The 14,293-nt window shown below is 40.1% G+C and overlaps 1 protein-coding gene across 5 annotated transcripts; it reads left to right on the top strand.

The window, feature by feature from the left end:
* The first annotated feature begins 3,187 nt into the window (after positions 1-3,187).
* On the top strand, positions 3,188-13,954 carry LOC125550739 (non-lysosomal glucosylceramidase-like). Of its 5 annotated transcripts, none has more exons than XM_048713817.1 (20): positions 3,188-3,428; positions 4,446-4,542; positions 5,087-5,197; positions 5,454-5,510; positions 5,607-5,677; positions 6,337-6,436; positions 7,206-7,276; positions 7,410-7,510; positions 7,583-7,686; positions 7,795-7,848; positions 7,928-7,983; positions 8,076-8,114; positions 8,224-8,368; positions 10,062-10,243; positions 10,334-10,401; positions 11,021-11,093; positions 11,170-11,231; positions 11,315-12,239; positions 12,931-13,221; positions 13,409-13,954. In XM_048713817.1, the coding sequence occupies exons 2-20, from the start codon at positions 4,468-4,470 to the stop codon at positions 13,680-13,682; spliced, it is 2,859 nt and encodes a 952-aa protein (XP_048569774.1). In that variant the 5' UTR covers positions 3,188-3,428; positions 4,446-4,467; the 3' UTR covers positions 13,683-13,954. The 5 variants fall into 5 exon arrangements, with proteins under 5 accessions (XP_048569774.1, XP_048569772.1, XP_048569773.1 ...); XM_048713815.1 differs by having other exon boundaries at positions 3,266-3,428; positions 7,586-7,686; XM_048713816.1 differs by lacking the exons at positions 7,583-7,686; positions 7,795-7,848 and having other exon boundaries at positions 3,266-3,428; positions 7,908-7,983.
* The last annotated feature ends 339 nt before the right edge of the window (positions 13,955-14,293 follow it).

Raw genomic sequence — 14,293 nt, 5'->3', positions numbered from 1 at the left:
GAAAAAGTTGCTCAGTACGTATCACATCTTAATTAACCTAATTTTATATAGGTGGAATGAGCAAAAAATGCTACGCTTTGTACTATACTGACAACGTTATAGGATAAGGTGTGTGTGCATGTGTTCATATGGGATGAGTGTATGTGCGTATATGTGAGCATCTGGTTGTACAGTGTTGGCACCGGTGCTCGCATTCTCCTGGATTTATTCCAGGCTCCCCGACGATGTCGTTCGGTGGGAGGAGACGTTCTCGTCGATTACAAAAGCGCTTGCGGTGACTTCGTCAATCTCAAGATGGTGTGCCATCTCAGTATCTCGATGATTCTCATAAGGATAGGGTGTGTGCATGTGCGCTCATATGGGTGACTGTATGTGCGTATATGTGAGCATTTTGTGTTGTACTGTGTTGGCACCGGGGCTCACATTTTTTTAGTCTATTTTAGGCTCTTCGGCGATATCCGTTCAGTTGGAGGAGATGTTCCTGTCGACTACAAAAATGCTTATAGTGACTTCGTCAATCTCAAGATGTTGTGCTGGCTTAATATCTCAAAGATTCTCATAAGGTTAGCGTGTGCATGCATAGCAATATGTGTATGTGTATATGTAAGCATATGTGTTGTATTGTGTTAAAAAAAAGATACTCCCTCCGTTTCGAATTACTTGTCACAACTATGGATGTATCTAGATGTATTTTAGTTCTAGATACATCCATTTCTACGGCGAGTAATTTGGAACGGAGGGAGTAGAAAACACTCAAAAAAATCAGTAGCAAACAACCAGGCAGGGCTGGTCCTGAGATTTCGGGGGCCCGGGGCGAAACTAAAACCTAGGGGCCCTTAATATATATATTATTTGAATGGGTATGTTGGGTCCTTAATATAAGCATCATATAAGTTATAGTAATATATGCATAAATTTATTACCAACAAGAAATATTACCAACTAACATTATAGTAAATCCACTCATATTTTTTAATAATAAATATATAAGCAATATTGATATGAAATATTTTATACAAAATGCTGAAAGTAAAGAAATTTGCATCAAAAGTTTAACAATATAGACATGCATCATGTTGATGAAGATAAACTACTCCCTCTGTTCCATGGAACGGAGGGATTAATTAGCAGTACACGTGTAATATGGAAAAGGAATGATGATATGATCACTTGTTAAAGTTGCCGGAGAAAGGAAATCGCGGAAGCCAAATTTGCAGCAAATTTTCTTAGCCTAAATCAACATGATCTCTCGCCAGTGGCGGATCTAGGCCCCAGGCCGGGGGGGCCCAGGCCCGGGGCGTAAGGCCCATTTCCTTTGTAGAATTCAGCAAACACTGTAGCAATTGCTACAGTGCACAAAGGAGGCCCGGGACGCTGGGCTGGGCTGGATCCACCCCTGTCTCTCGCAATCCCTGTGATCTCCCATGATTTTGGCCTGTATGCAAATCATCGCGGACGATTTTCCAGCAGCGATTGTGCCGCAACCATGGCCGTTTCACCCGTGATTTAGAAAAGAATATGATAATACTTTGGATCGGTTGAATCTTTGCCGGTAATTGTCCGATCGGGCGCTCCGTGATGACCTGATCCGTATATATGCGTCTGCGGCAGGCGCTGGGCGATGTGCATGAGCGCGTGTGTGCTGGAGTAGAGATGGAAGAAAGGAGGCCATCCATGAAACGGCGACTCGCGTACTCGCGTTCAGAGCTCATGATCGTGGCTTGGGGGTACACAAAGACGTGAACTCACGATCGCATCTTGGCATGAAATTAGGGTAGGGAAAACTTTTTTTGGAAGATGGGAATTAGGAAACTGAACAGGCGTCACGCAATCAACTCGTACGAGCCTACGACGACTACAAGAGCTCTGAAGTGGATGTGTGCGCGGGACTGCCTGGCCTGCCCAGACCAGCGTTAGCTACGGCCGCGGGCATGGGCTAGCCGCTGCGACGCTGCGTTCTTGCCGATCTGCGGGCTGCCTACACGTACGTACCCTAGATGGGGGCCTCTGGATTTGGGGGCCCGAGGCGGCCGCCCCCCCCCCCCCCCCCCCCCCCCCCCCCCCCCCCCCCCCCCCCCCCCCCCCCCCCCCCCCCCCCTCGGGGCCGTCCCTGCAACCAGCACATGTCAGGTAGGAAAGTACTCATACCAAAGTACTTCAAAAGCATGTGAGTAGGGCTAGCTTAGCAGAAGGCAGCTTTAATTCTTTTATATAAGTTCACTCGTGTCAGTTAGGTGGGGGAAAGGGCCCAACGTATCACAAAGCGTATGCAGGGACCGTATCTATTACACGTTCGCAAGTCTCAGGACTGTATTGGAGCATTTTACGAGTACAAGGATGGTTTTGTTACAAACCAGCAAGTATAGGGATGAAACATGCAATTTACTCTCGCATGTGGCATGCCGACTGAGCATCGCTCTCGGAAGGACGGTACTGAGGGGGAAAACGAAAGATGATGCCATATGGTCACATCAACGGCCAGACCTTCTGTCCCTCGGCGATGTGTATAACTCATAATAGTGAGGTTTTTGTGCGTTTTTCAAACACTCAAGTCTATTCTTTGTTCTTTTCCGGGCTTACCTTCAAGCCGCTTGATGGTTGGAAAACGACTAGGAGATCAAACACAATCAATTGTGCATAAGCTTAAAGTTGAACGGAGAAAAGTCAACTTACCATCTGAAACTCGTTCAGTTTAATTTGATCTAGCAGCTTTCTGCCTTTCTCATAATGTTTTCTTAAACACGGCATAGACAGAGACACTCATGCATACACACGTACAATCTTCCTATAAACATATGCACATCAACCATATCCTTGCGAGCATCTTCGAAAGACTGGGTTGTCATATCATCTTAAGATTAATAAAGTCATCAATAATACCAAGTTTCGAACTTAAACCTTGCATTTGTTTCATCACAAAGAACATAATCATCAGAGATATGTAACTTTCTCGAAATGTTCTGTAAGAGGCTATGCACACCTACAAAGGTAGGTTCAGCAGCAAACTCTTAGTGACTCAGCAGCAGCTGCTAGACACGTCGTCTCGTGACACTAACAAACAATTTACGCACACTATTTTCCCTCAAAATAAAAATAAATAAACATTATACCTTAGCTGCAGAGCATCAGATTCGTGTGATGATCAATCTCCGTCCGGGAGCAAGCAAGCAACCCTGCCTGTGAGACGTCACTTTCCGGAGTTGGCCCCACGGCACGGCAGAACGGCTCCGCAAAATCGTGGGTTTTTCTCCGGTCTCCGGTAAACTGAAGCCACAAGTGAAGAAGCCACGTCGGTGCGTGGTAGTTACGATTACTCCCGGGCCGGCATCGTCTTCCATTCCGTCCCACGCGCTCCCGAGTTCCGACTGGTCTCTGGGGCGGCCGGGCGGAGCTCAGATCCCCGGCGGGCGGACTCCAGATCGGGAAAGGTCAGAGTCCTCCTCCCCATTGCCGCTCGAATCGATTCAGGGTTTCTCTCCCGATTTCTAGGAAGGGGTCCTCTTCGCGCCCCGGCAGGCTGGTGCTTCTCGGGGGTGTTCTTGCGGGGATCATCCTTACCCATTTTCTTCTCTCCCTCCTCCGGTAGGATTGCCTGTGTCGTCTTTTCTCTGCGATTTATCAAGGGCAGTTTTTGCAGCATGCAGTTGGATAGAATGATAGTACTGTTTTTCATCTAATAATCAATGCGTGCGTTGAGAATTTGGCGTGGTCTGTTGTTCTGTTCTGAAAAATCCAGTTCTCCCTGATACTATGGCCCTGTTTGGTTCATAAGTTCTAGGATTTTTTTAGTCCTAACTTATAAGTCCCTACATGTTTGGCTCCTGGTACTTATAAGTCTCTATAAAACCATATTACAACTATAAGTCCTTATAAGTCCCTCCTTGAGAGTCTTATTTCATAAGTCCCAAATGCCCACTTTTAAGTCCCTATAAATCCCTCATGTTTGGTTTAAATGAGATTTATAGGGACTTATTTAAGTCCCTATATCAATAAGTCCCTGAAAACAAACACCCTCTATATGAGATGCCGTTGTTTGTCTGTGTTTGCAATTAAGTAAAAGCAAGGAATCCTTTTTATTACTATATTATTGAAGTTTGATGAGTCAGCACAGCAGTGTCGTCAGCTTCAGTTTACCGCGGTTTTGCTAACTCTGTTTACATATGCCTTATCTGCACTTGTCTAAGATACACTGTCATACTGATGAAGGCCGATAAAAAACAACCATGTTAAGCTTCACATCGCACCAAATACATATTTTATTTTACACATGCAACTCCTTGGATGCTAGATATTCAGTATCTTCGTGGCTGACAGCGTTCCTATCTCGAGTTGAACTGACAATTTTTTGTTCCATCCTATATGCTTTTTCTAATGAACATATTCAGATAGTTAGGAACTACAAGGCACCACACTTGTTACACATTCAGATTTCAATCTGTTTGCAGGCCCAGCTCCAAGGAAGAAAGAATGGTGAAGGATGTCCATGAGCCATCGAACGGCGTGTCTCTGAACAGTTCGCCTTCGCAAAGTATTGTTAATTCAGTGAGTTATTTCTTCCAAGATTCATTTGTAAGCTGCCACTAGATTTGTTCCCTACCATGATGACTTTGTGAATTCTACTGACAATCGAAATGTTTTATACCTTTTGTTCCTTCTCGAACCTTTTTATACCTTTTGTTCTGACAAAACGCAAACGGTTTTGTGTCTTGATGTATTACAAGGAAAAATCTACTGTTATTCACCTTCACTGTCAATAACAGTTGTTTGTTCTCTCTTGACAAGCAAATCCTTGTAGCATGCAGTCCAAAATACTCCCTCCGTCCCATAATATAAGATACCTTTTGACACAACACTAGTGTTAAAAAACGTCTTACATTATGGGACGGAGGGAGTACTTAATAGTGTACATACAGAAAGATGACCATTGTGCACATCATCCATAGTTAACTCTTCTAACCACCAATTTGAATGTGTGAATCAAGTACAAAAGAAAAGGAAAAGAAGGGGAAATAGACAAATAGTTACGACTATCATTCATCCTTTTTTTCCTCTTCTTATTTGTATGTGTTGCTTTTTTTCTTGTCAGGAAAAGGTTAATCCTGGACAAATTCCAGAGTTGACATGGGAACACAAGCTAAGCCATGTTAGATATGATTTGCCGTCATTTGGACTTACATGGAGGGAGATACGGCAGATGGTATGTCTTCTCCTTTATGGAATTCTTAATCTTATGGTCTGCTGAGATGTATCTGAGCATAATTGTTTTAGTAGTCCAGCTGTTGTTTATAAGAATAACAATGATTATTGGCAACCTTAACTAGAATTCGTATGTGTTGCTTTTTTTTCTGACATTTTTTGGGTGCTTACTAGGATTGTTGTTGTCTGTACTTCCTTTGTTCTTCACATTCTTTTTAGTGTTTTCTCCTTGCCTTACATTCATTTCATTGTTGCAGGCTGGTCTTGGTTTGCGTCTTGGTCGACACATCCTTGAGGAAACTTCAAAAGGACGAGTACGCTTTCACATGTTTGCTTGTGCTACCACTCATTGTTGTGTGGAGTTTCCCCAATTACAGATGCTATTTCTTATCGTTGTTAGTTTTTTACAGACTGCTATTATTGATCCCATGAAGAAGCGCACTGCAAGATCTGGTCAGGGTGTTCCACTTGGAGGCATTGGGTATACCTACTTTACTTCACTCAGTGTAACATGTATTCCTTATCAATGTTGAGCGTAGCATCTTATAGTTTTTAAATTATCACTAGAAAATTTACTTTACTACTTTTAGTCTTTAATACATTGCTTAACTGCGTGCCATACAAGTGAGCTTAGTGGATTCTGAATGTCTTTCCATCCAGTGCTAGTTTATCATGTACCTGTTGCATTTATTACCTTTATCTAACTTGTTCCAATAACTCCAATGACAAATGGGTTTGATATATTTGTTCATTCTATTTTTTTTCTGAGTCTTTTGTTCATCCTATTTATTCATCCATTTTCAATGATCTGAACTTTTACTATGGGAAAACCATATATATTTAAAGCCTATTTATTGACCAGTATGCTAATAAATCATGTTTGCACTTGTAGTCTCCTGCATATAATTAATTGTGCTAACTAGGGATAAAATTGATTCCGAGGCAAGTATCACACTGCTACATGGACGAGTGTGTTCTGCACTTGCACTTTTTCTCTACATATGTATAAAAATATTGTAGCCCCTCACAGAATTAATTTTTAGTTTCTCCTAGTAATTTTTAGTAGTGCATGCTTCAAAACTCTTCTTTTGTGTAATGGAACTTTTAGTACACTATCCTCTAATTGTTGGAAAACTGTAGTGCAGGAAGTATTGGAAGAAGCTGCAAAGGCGAGTTTCAACGCTGGCAATTGTTCCCCGGAGCCTGTGAAGATAAGCCAGTAATGGCAAATCAATTTTCTGTAAGTCTTAGCTATTCTACTTCGTCCCACTTAGGCACATATATGTGCTCTTTCTGTATCTGATCCTGTTGTAGTTGAAATCAATGCGTAATGTTCCACTTAGGCATCTGCCGCATAGAAGCCGCTATAAAGGTAGTGGTTTAGTCTACTGAAACAATATATGCATAAAAGTATAAGTCACTGGTTAAGCAGGGGTCACAATAAGTTAAGTGGGTTACTAAAGCGGCTTTTATTGTGGCCCAAAGAAGCCCAAAGAAGATGTAATGTTCTTTTTATGCCTCCGTGTCAAGTTTAAACATTATGGACTGAACTCCTAACAATTTGGTCTTAAACGGACTGAACTCCTAACAATTTGTTCTTAACCCTCTGAGAACAAAATAGAGGAAGAAGAGACAAAATCACCAGAAGTGGCAAAAATACGAAGGCACCATTCTTTGAAGGGACCAAATCTTTTGTTATAATGAGTATGATAGTGAAACCTTTAGAGCATTCTCTAGGTTGTCATATACTCAATTACACATTCATATGTTTTTATCAGTTAGATTTTACTTGAAATGAGCAGAACAATAGTTTCATAAGTAAATGGTCTATTTAGATGCTCTCTCTAACTCTTATCCGCACGTTACAGCCATGCATTAGTTGCCAAGTGAGATCTATGACTACCCTGTTATGATAGTTCCTATCAGTTAGCAAATAAACATAAATATATATATATATATATATATAATATTGGCAATTTAGAATGATATTTAAATACATTTTGTTTTAGGCCTTCATTTCCCGCAAAGACGGTGCAAAATATTCGACAGTGTTGCATCCTGGGAAACCGGATTTGCCAAAGTAAGTATATCAGTGTTTTTCTTAGTTTATAGTTCATGCATCGAGTTAGCCTACATAATAGATTAATAGGGTAGCATTTTGATGTATAAATCATTTACACGGAAAAATATCCTTAGATCTTTTTTAATTGCAGAGGAACTAACGTTTCAGGAATTGGATCCTGGGATTGGAATCTGAATGGGCAGAAATCTACTTATCATGCACTTTACCCTAGGGCCTGGACTGTTTATGATGGTATTGCAAGAACCATATAACTCTTTTCTGAGTAGCTATTTTGTTTTTGTAAGTTTGTGCTATTGTTACTAGGAGAACCTGACCCGGATCTCAAGATAATGTGCCGTCAGATTTCTCCAATTATTCCACACAATTATCAACAGAGCAGTTATCCTGTTGCAGTATTCACTTTCGCAGTAATATGCTCCTTCCCTGGATTTCCATAAATGCACTTATTAAATGGTTGGTTTTAACATGATGATACATCAGTACATCTTAATCTGATTTTCTAATTAAAAAAACAGGTAACTAATTCAGGAACCACAGCTGCTGATGTGACTTTGCTTTTTACATGGGCTGTAAGTTCTTATTTGATACCCTGCATTTTTATTCTACTTCTGGGCCTTTCAACTTGCAGATAAGTTTATATATCTGCAGAACTCTGTTGGTGGAAAATCTGAACTCACAGGATACCATTCTAATTCTAGTATGACGTAAGACACTGATGAATGATTGTTTTTGGCTTATTTTTCACCTTTTATTGAATAAATAGTTGATTCATATTTCATAAATCTAATGACAACAGAGAAAAGGATGGCGTGCATGGTGTACTGTTACACCACAGGTAACTTCCTAGTTCAAATTTCCGTATGATACATGATCTCTTATCACTAATGATATTGATCATGTAAACTTTAAACTCAGACACTTACAATTTTCTTAATTGAGAGCAGAACAGCTGATGGACTGCCACCAGTAACTTTCGCCATAGCTGCACAAGAGAAAGAGGGTGTTCATATCTCTGAATGCCCTTACTTTATGATGTCCGGTAGCTCTGATGAATTCACAGCAAAAGATATGTGGAACTCAGTGAAAGAGGTTTGTTAGAAACTTATTTTCGAAGCAGAAACTTTAAAGTTTAAACTCACTGTGTCGTAGTTATATTTTGCATACGCAGTAAATGACACCCGCCGCTGCATTAGCTTTACATTCTTGGTGCATTCTTCAATCATCTGTAATGCACCTCCTTGAGTTGATTTTGAAGAAGTTACACACATCTGTATGTACTTTGCATGTTAAATCTTTCTTTGGCTTCTTCTGTGATGGGTGGAAGATAATGGATGTTATCTCAGGCAGCTCTCCTGTGTCTAGTTTGTATAAGTTTTTAGTTATTTTAACATCTAAATTTATGCTGTGTGTTCCACACTTAATTTCTAGACTGTCTAATTGTTGGACATGTATTTTGTTTTTGAAAGAAAACTGTAGGCGGAGTCCCAACAGTATAGATGGGAACCCAAATTCGCATCCATGAGGACTTGAACTGATGTTGTGGTGTTGTACATCCACTCCCCCAATCAAGTGGGCTAGGCTCACTTCTTGTGGGCACGCAGCACGCGTTGTAGTGACATCACTATTGGGACTGGACACATAGTCGAGTTGGTATGTGCCATGTCAGAAGAAGTCCCTGTCGATCCAGAGAAGTCGTCCAGTCTAGATGTCCGGAAAGTATTAGGGAAATCAGGAAAGAAGTGTTGAAATCACTGTCACGTCCAAATCCTTAATAAAGGCTATTTAAGGCAGTCAGGAGTGTAGGTTTTGTTTCAATAAATAAGAAATCTCATTTCTAGGCTAAAGCTGGCAATGCAGGAGGCTGGGGTGATCAAATTATCTTTCAATGCACTGGTTACTCTTTGGTGCTAGTGCACTTGTATTCTGAGCAATAGGAAGATATTTGATTAGGTGCCTCTTTGCAAGAGACTTTGGAGACACACGGTACTATCAGAGTTAGAGGTCCAAAAGGACAGTTTCTTACAATGTCCGGGACACTTTGTGCTCTTTGCTTAGCTGATAGAGTTAGTTACTAAATATTTGCTGTTCTGTATTATTACTGTGGGCCGCCCTCTATGTATGTATGTGTATCTCTTGTCTTGTTCCCATCTTGAGATCCCTCATTTTTTCGCACTTCTGTTACATTACGCTCGATAGGGCTCTCCTGTAATATATGAACACAATGCGTTGAACATTTTAGAATAATTCAATCTGCTAGAAAGTAGGACATTGGCACAGAAATTGAAATTTGATATTTTATGTTGTATCAGCCATTTCAGTTTGGAAAACTGAATATCACATTACTTAATGTTCGCAAGGCACTTAAGTTTGGAACTCTGAACTGGACATTTTTGCAACAGAACTTAATTTTGACATGCAAAAATGGTTCACCTGACAGTACTGAGGTTCTATATGCACTTTGCTGTATATTATTCGCAACTCCTAGATGAAATTATTTCTTATGAATTGTGGGTTAGGCATGTATAGTCCACAAGCTATCTACCATTCACATCAAGATGTTCTGATGCAGAGATATCTGTTTTCCAATATAGAAAACCTAATTTGTGTTCTGAGTTCATGCTTAAATATATTCTTATTAAAAGTTTTACAAACCAGAATAAACCTTATTTTTCTTCAGTTTAATATTTAAGGATTTAAATATTCTGTATAGGGCAATAGGACAGTTCAGTAAATAAATTTATACTAATAACAAGCTGGCACAATTTCCTTTCCATTTTGGCAGCATGGATCTTTTGATCTGCTTGATCCTGTCAATTCATCAACGTCCTCCAAACCAGGAACATCAATAGGAGCAGCTATTGCAGCTTCAGTTAAGCTTGCTCCTCAGGCAACCCAGAATGTTTCATTTTCACTTGCATGGGCTTCCCCTGAAGTAAAGTTCTGCAGTGGAAAAACCTACCATAGGTTAGAATGGAAGCCAAGAAAATTACTTGCCAGAAAAGGATAAAATAGTAAAAAGAAAAACTGAAACTAACTTCTCTCCTGGGTTTGCAGGCGTTATACAAAATTCTATGGCACAGATGTTGATGCAGCTGCAAGCCTTGCCCGTGATGCCATTCTTAGTATGGTCCATTTCCTCCCCGAAGATTCTATGGAATAATTTTTGTTCTTGAGTGTGCACTGCATATTAAAGGAACCTCATAGCTTTGGAAATGTATTATTTCGAAAGAAAAGAAAGAACATAATGGCTCCATGTTTCCTATTTGCATTGTGAACTGACCAAAACTGGCTAATTCTTTGGTTTTTGGCTGGTTTACCTCGCTAACTGGTCAACTCTTTTTTACTTAATGAAGAGGCAGCGCTCCTGCCGGTTGCTCGAAAAAAGAACTCGTTAGTTATCTGCTAGTCTCACCCAAACTGCTAGTTGAGATCCCTATCAATATACTTCCTCATACCAGAGTAATGAGTATTCACAACAAATAACGTTTACCATGCACCAAGCTTTTGCATTTGAAGCACTGGTTGTGGGAACATTTCTTCCATGTTTTGCTGCACACCAATTCATAATGTAAAATGTGTTGTGAAATTGGTCATTGAACAGATTAATTTGTTCTTGATGTCATCTTAGATAATGTTGCAGAGGAAGCTGCAGACCTGCATTTTTACCTTATTACTATGGTAATTAGATTTCCTGTTTATATTTGTTACTGAATTTTATCGTTTACTCTGGACAACTATTAGATCATAGTTCCTGGGAGATGCAAATTGAGGATTGGCAGCATCCTATTTTGCAAGACAAGAGGTTTCCTGAATGGTATGTTCGAAATTTCATAAACCAACAATTCCGGGAGTACTAAACACTGATGCATAGCATAAATTTTCTTCAACAGGTATCCAGTCACACTATTCAATGAACTTTATTATCTTAATGCCGGAGGAACTATATGGACAGGCATTTTTCTGAACTTGTTTCCTTTAATTATTAACTGAAAAAGGCTACGTTTCATAAGTATTAACATAGATGCATCTCCACAGATGGATTACCACCAATTCAAAGTTTAACAGCAATTGGAGGGAAAAAGTTCTCCCTTGACATGTCAAATGGAGAAACAGATGATGACAATGAGATGAACCCACAGACTAATACTGCCACTGACATTCTTCATCAAATGGCATCAGTACTTGAGAGAATTCATGCATCTCTTGCATCAAATTCTGCTATAGGAACAACTTTGCTTCAGGGTGAAGAGAACATTGGCCAATTTCTCTACCTTGAGGGAATTGAATACTATATGTGGAACACATATGATGTTCATTTCTATTCATCTTTTTCACTTATCATGCTATTTCCAAAACTTCAACTCAGCGTTCAGAGAGACTTCGCTGCAGCTGTCATGATGCACGACCCTGAAAAGCTCAAGCTCTTACATGATGGAAAATTGGCGGCAAGAAAAGTTCTTGGAGCTGTTCCTCACGATCTTGGTCTATATGACCCTTGGTTCAAAGTGAACGCATACACACTCCATAACACAGACCGTTGGAAGGACTTGAACCCAAAGTTTGTATTGCAAGTTTACAGAGATGTTGTGGCCACAGGCGATAAATCCTTCGCCCGAGCTGTTTGGCCATCTGTTTATATGGCGATGGCATATATGGAACAATTTGATAAAGATAAAGATGGAATGATTGAAAATGAGGACTTCCCAGATCAAACTTATGATGTTTGGTCCATGGCTGGTGTAAGCGCATACTGTGGTGGTCTTTGGGTGGCTGCTCTTCAGGCTGCGTCGGCCTTGGCACACGAAGTTGGTGACAAAGCTTCTGAAAAGCTTTTCTGGAACAAGTATGAGAAGGCTAAATCTGTTTATGACAAGCTGTGGAATGGTTCTTACTTCAATTATGATGATGCTGGCACTAAAGCTAGTACCTCCATTCACGCTGATCAGTTGGCTGGACAATGGTATATCACTTAATCTGTTGACTGTAATGTTTGCTATCTTTGTTCTGGTTTCCAAATCTTCACCAATCTAACCAATTTTATTGCCTAATGAGAGCAATAGAAACAAGTTAGCCACATAACACATTTTTACTGGCTTCCCTTGTCCAAGCATTTACTGAACACTATGTTTTTAGCTTCTAGTATTATCATGAATTATGTCCATGCTGATTTCTACTAGCTTCTTTTACCTGATTTTGGAAAACTAATAAATTTATGAAAAATACATATTTATACTTTATTCATCCTGCTTTGCGAATAGCTGAAAATTTGGTCAAAACAATATGATACAGTTTTTATCATTGTTTATGTGCAACCTGAAGAATTATGCTAGTTTTATCATTGTTTATGTGCAGCCTGAAGAATTATGCTGGTGAAAATGTTGCCATCTCTCATGCCCCAAATTTCATACATATTTCTTGTTGTCCTGCATATATGAGTAGGAAAGCTTGCAGACTTGCAGTGACATAATACTGGTGACCAATCATAGTACCAGGGTGTACTCCAGTTCCAGTGTATACATAAACACATGTGCATCACAATCTATTTCTGTTCAAAAGTTGTTTCTGTCACATGTCTAACACGTCACTGACTAATGTACTTTAAGTCGATTATATTATTCATGAACTCGTCAAACGATGTGACTTTCTTTCAGGTATGCCAAAGCCTGCGGCCTCTCCTCAATTGTTGACAAGGACAAATCACAAAGTGCACTTGAAAAGATATATACTTTCAACGTAATGAAGTTCAAGGATGGTAACAGGGGAGCAATCAATGGGATGTGGCCAGATGGTACATTGGACATGTCCACAATGCAATCTAGGGAGATATGGCCAGGCGTGACATACGCGCTTGCTGCATCTATGATTCAAGAAGGCATGGTTGAGGAGGGTTTCAAAACAGCTGAAGGAGTCTATCATGCTGCCTGGTCTTCAGAAGGACTTGGGTGAGTGTTTTGCATAATTACGGGGCTTCCCCCATGCTAATATCGGACTTGAGGCACATAAAATGAATCTGTTTTATGATAATTTTTGCGAGTCTAGATCATCGCGCAGTTGATAATGCATTATTTTATCCAAATTCTTCTGGCTTCCATTCCATTGTCCAAAAATGCTGACAAATTGAGTTTTCAGATACGCATTCCAAACTCCTGAATCTTGGAACAATGACGATGAGTACCGGTCCTTGTGCTACATGCGCCCACTCGCCATATGGGCGATACAGTGGGCACTCTCAAATCCAAAGCTCCACAAGGAGCCTCCGACAGACATAACACAAGATTCTTTTCCGAAGAACCAGTTCTCATATGCACGAATAGCGAAGCTCCTGCAGTTACCTGAAGATGAATCGTCCAAGAGCGTCCCTCGGGTTATCTATGAGATAGTCCGGAACAGGTTTACTTCATGATATATGGGCCGCGACATGCCTGAATGTTGAATGCACTATTGGAGCAACATTGTTCAATTTGATTGTTGATTGCGGAAACATGTTATTGGTTAGCACACATTAGTATGGAGTTAATGCTAATAAAAGATGAGGTCCATGTATGTAGTCCAGTAGAAAATAGTATGTCACGTTGTTCTTCGGAGCGATCTTGTACGGTTGTGCTTCTTGAGTACAACAAAAGGGGGGAATCATTTCTTAAGAGCTGAGAAATATTTACAATGGTTTCCTGTCGAGTAGTTTGCAGGCTCACTTTCCTTAATAGTCTTCAATCAAAGTTATAGATAATTTAAGCTCATTTAAGGGAATAACATTAGCATTTGCCGGCTTGGTTCGTACAAAGTGCTAAAATGTTAAAACGAGACCCTAGTCCTGTAAATAGATAATCATAATCCAGTATACTACCGAACAACCCTCAGTACTTTTATACTCAAAATGGTTTTTTTGCGCGAAGTTATACTTAAGTAGTTGTGCTCAGTGATTTAATCAAATAAATACATGCCTGTCACTTGACATGTTCAAGATTCTGACTGATAATGTCACCTACTCTGAACTTATTCCTCTCCATCTCAGCC

Source organism: Triticum urartu, chromosome 4 (genome assembly GCF_003073215.2).
Source record: "Triticum urartu cultivar G1812 chromosome 4, Tu2.1, whole genome shotgun sequence".
Taxonomy (NCBI): domain Eukaryota; kingdom Viridiplantae; phylum Streptophyta; class Magnoliopsida; order Poales; family Poaceae; genus Triticum; species Triticum urartu.
The sequence above is the reverse complement of the archived record's forward strand: the minus strand, read 5'-3'. Positions and strand labels throughout refer to the sequence as shown.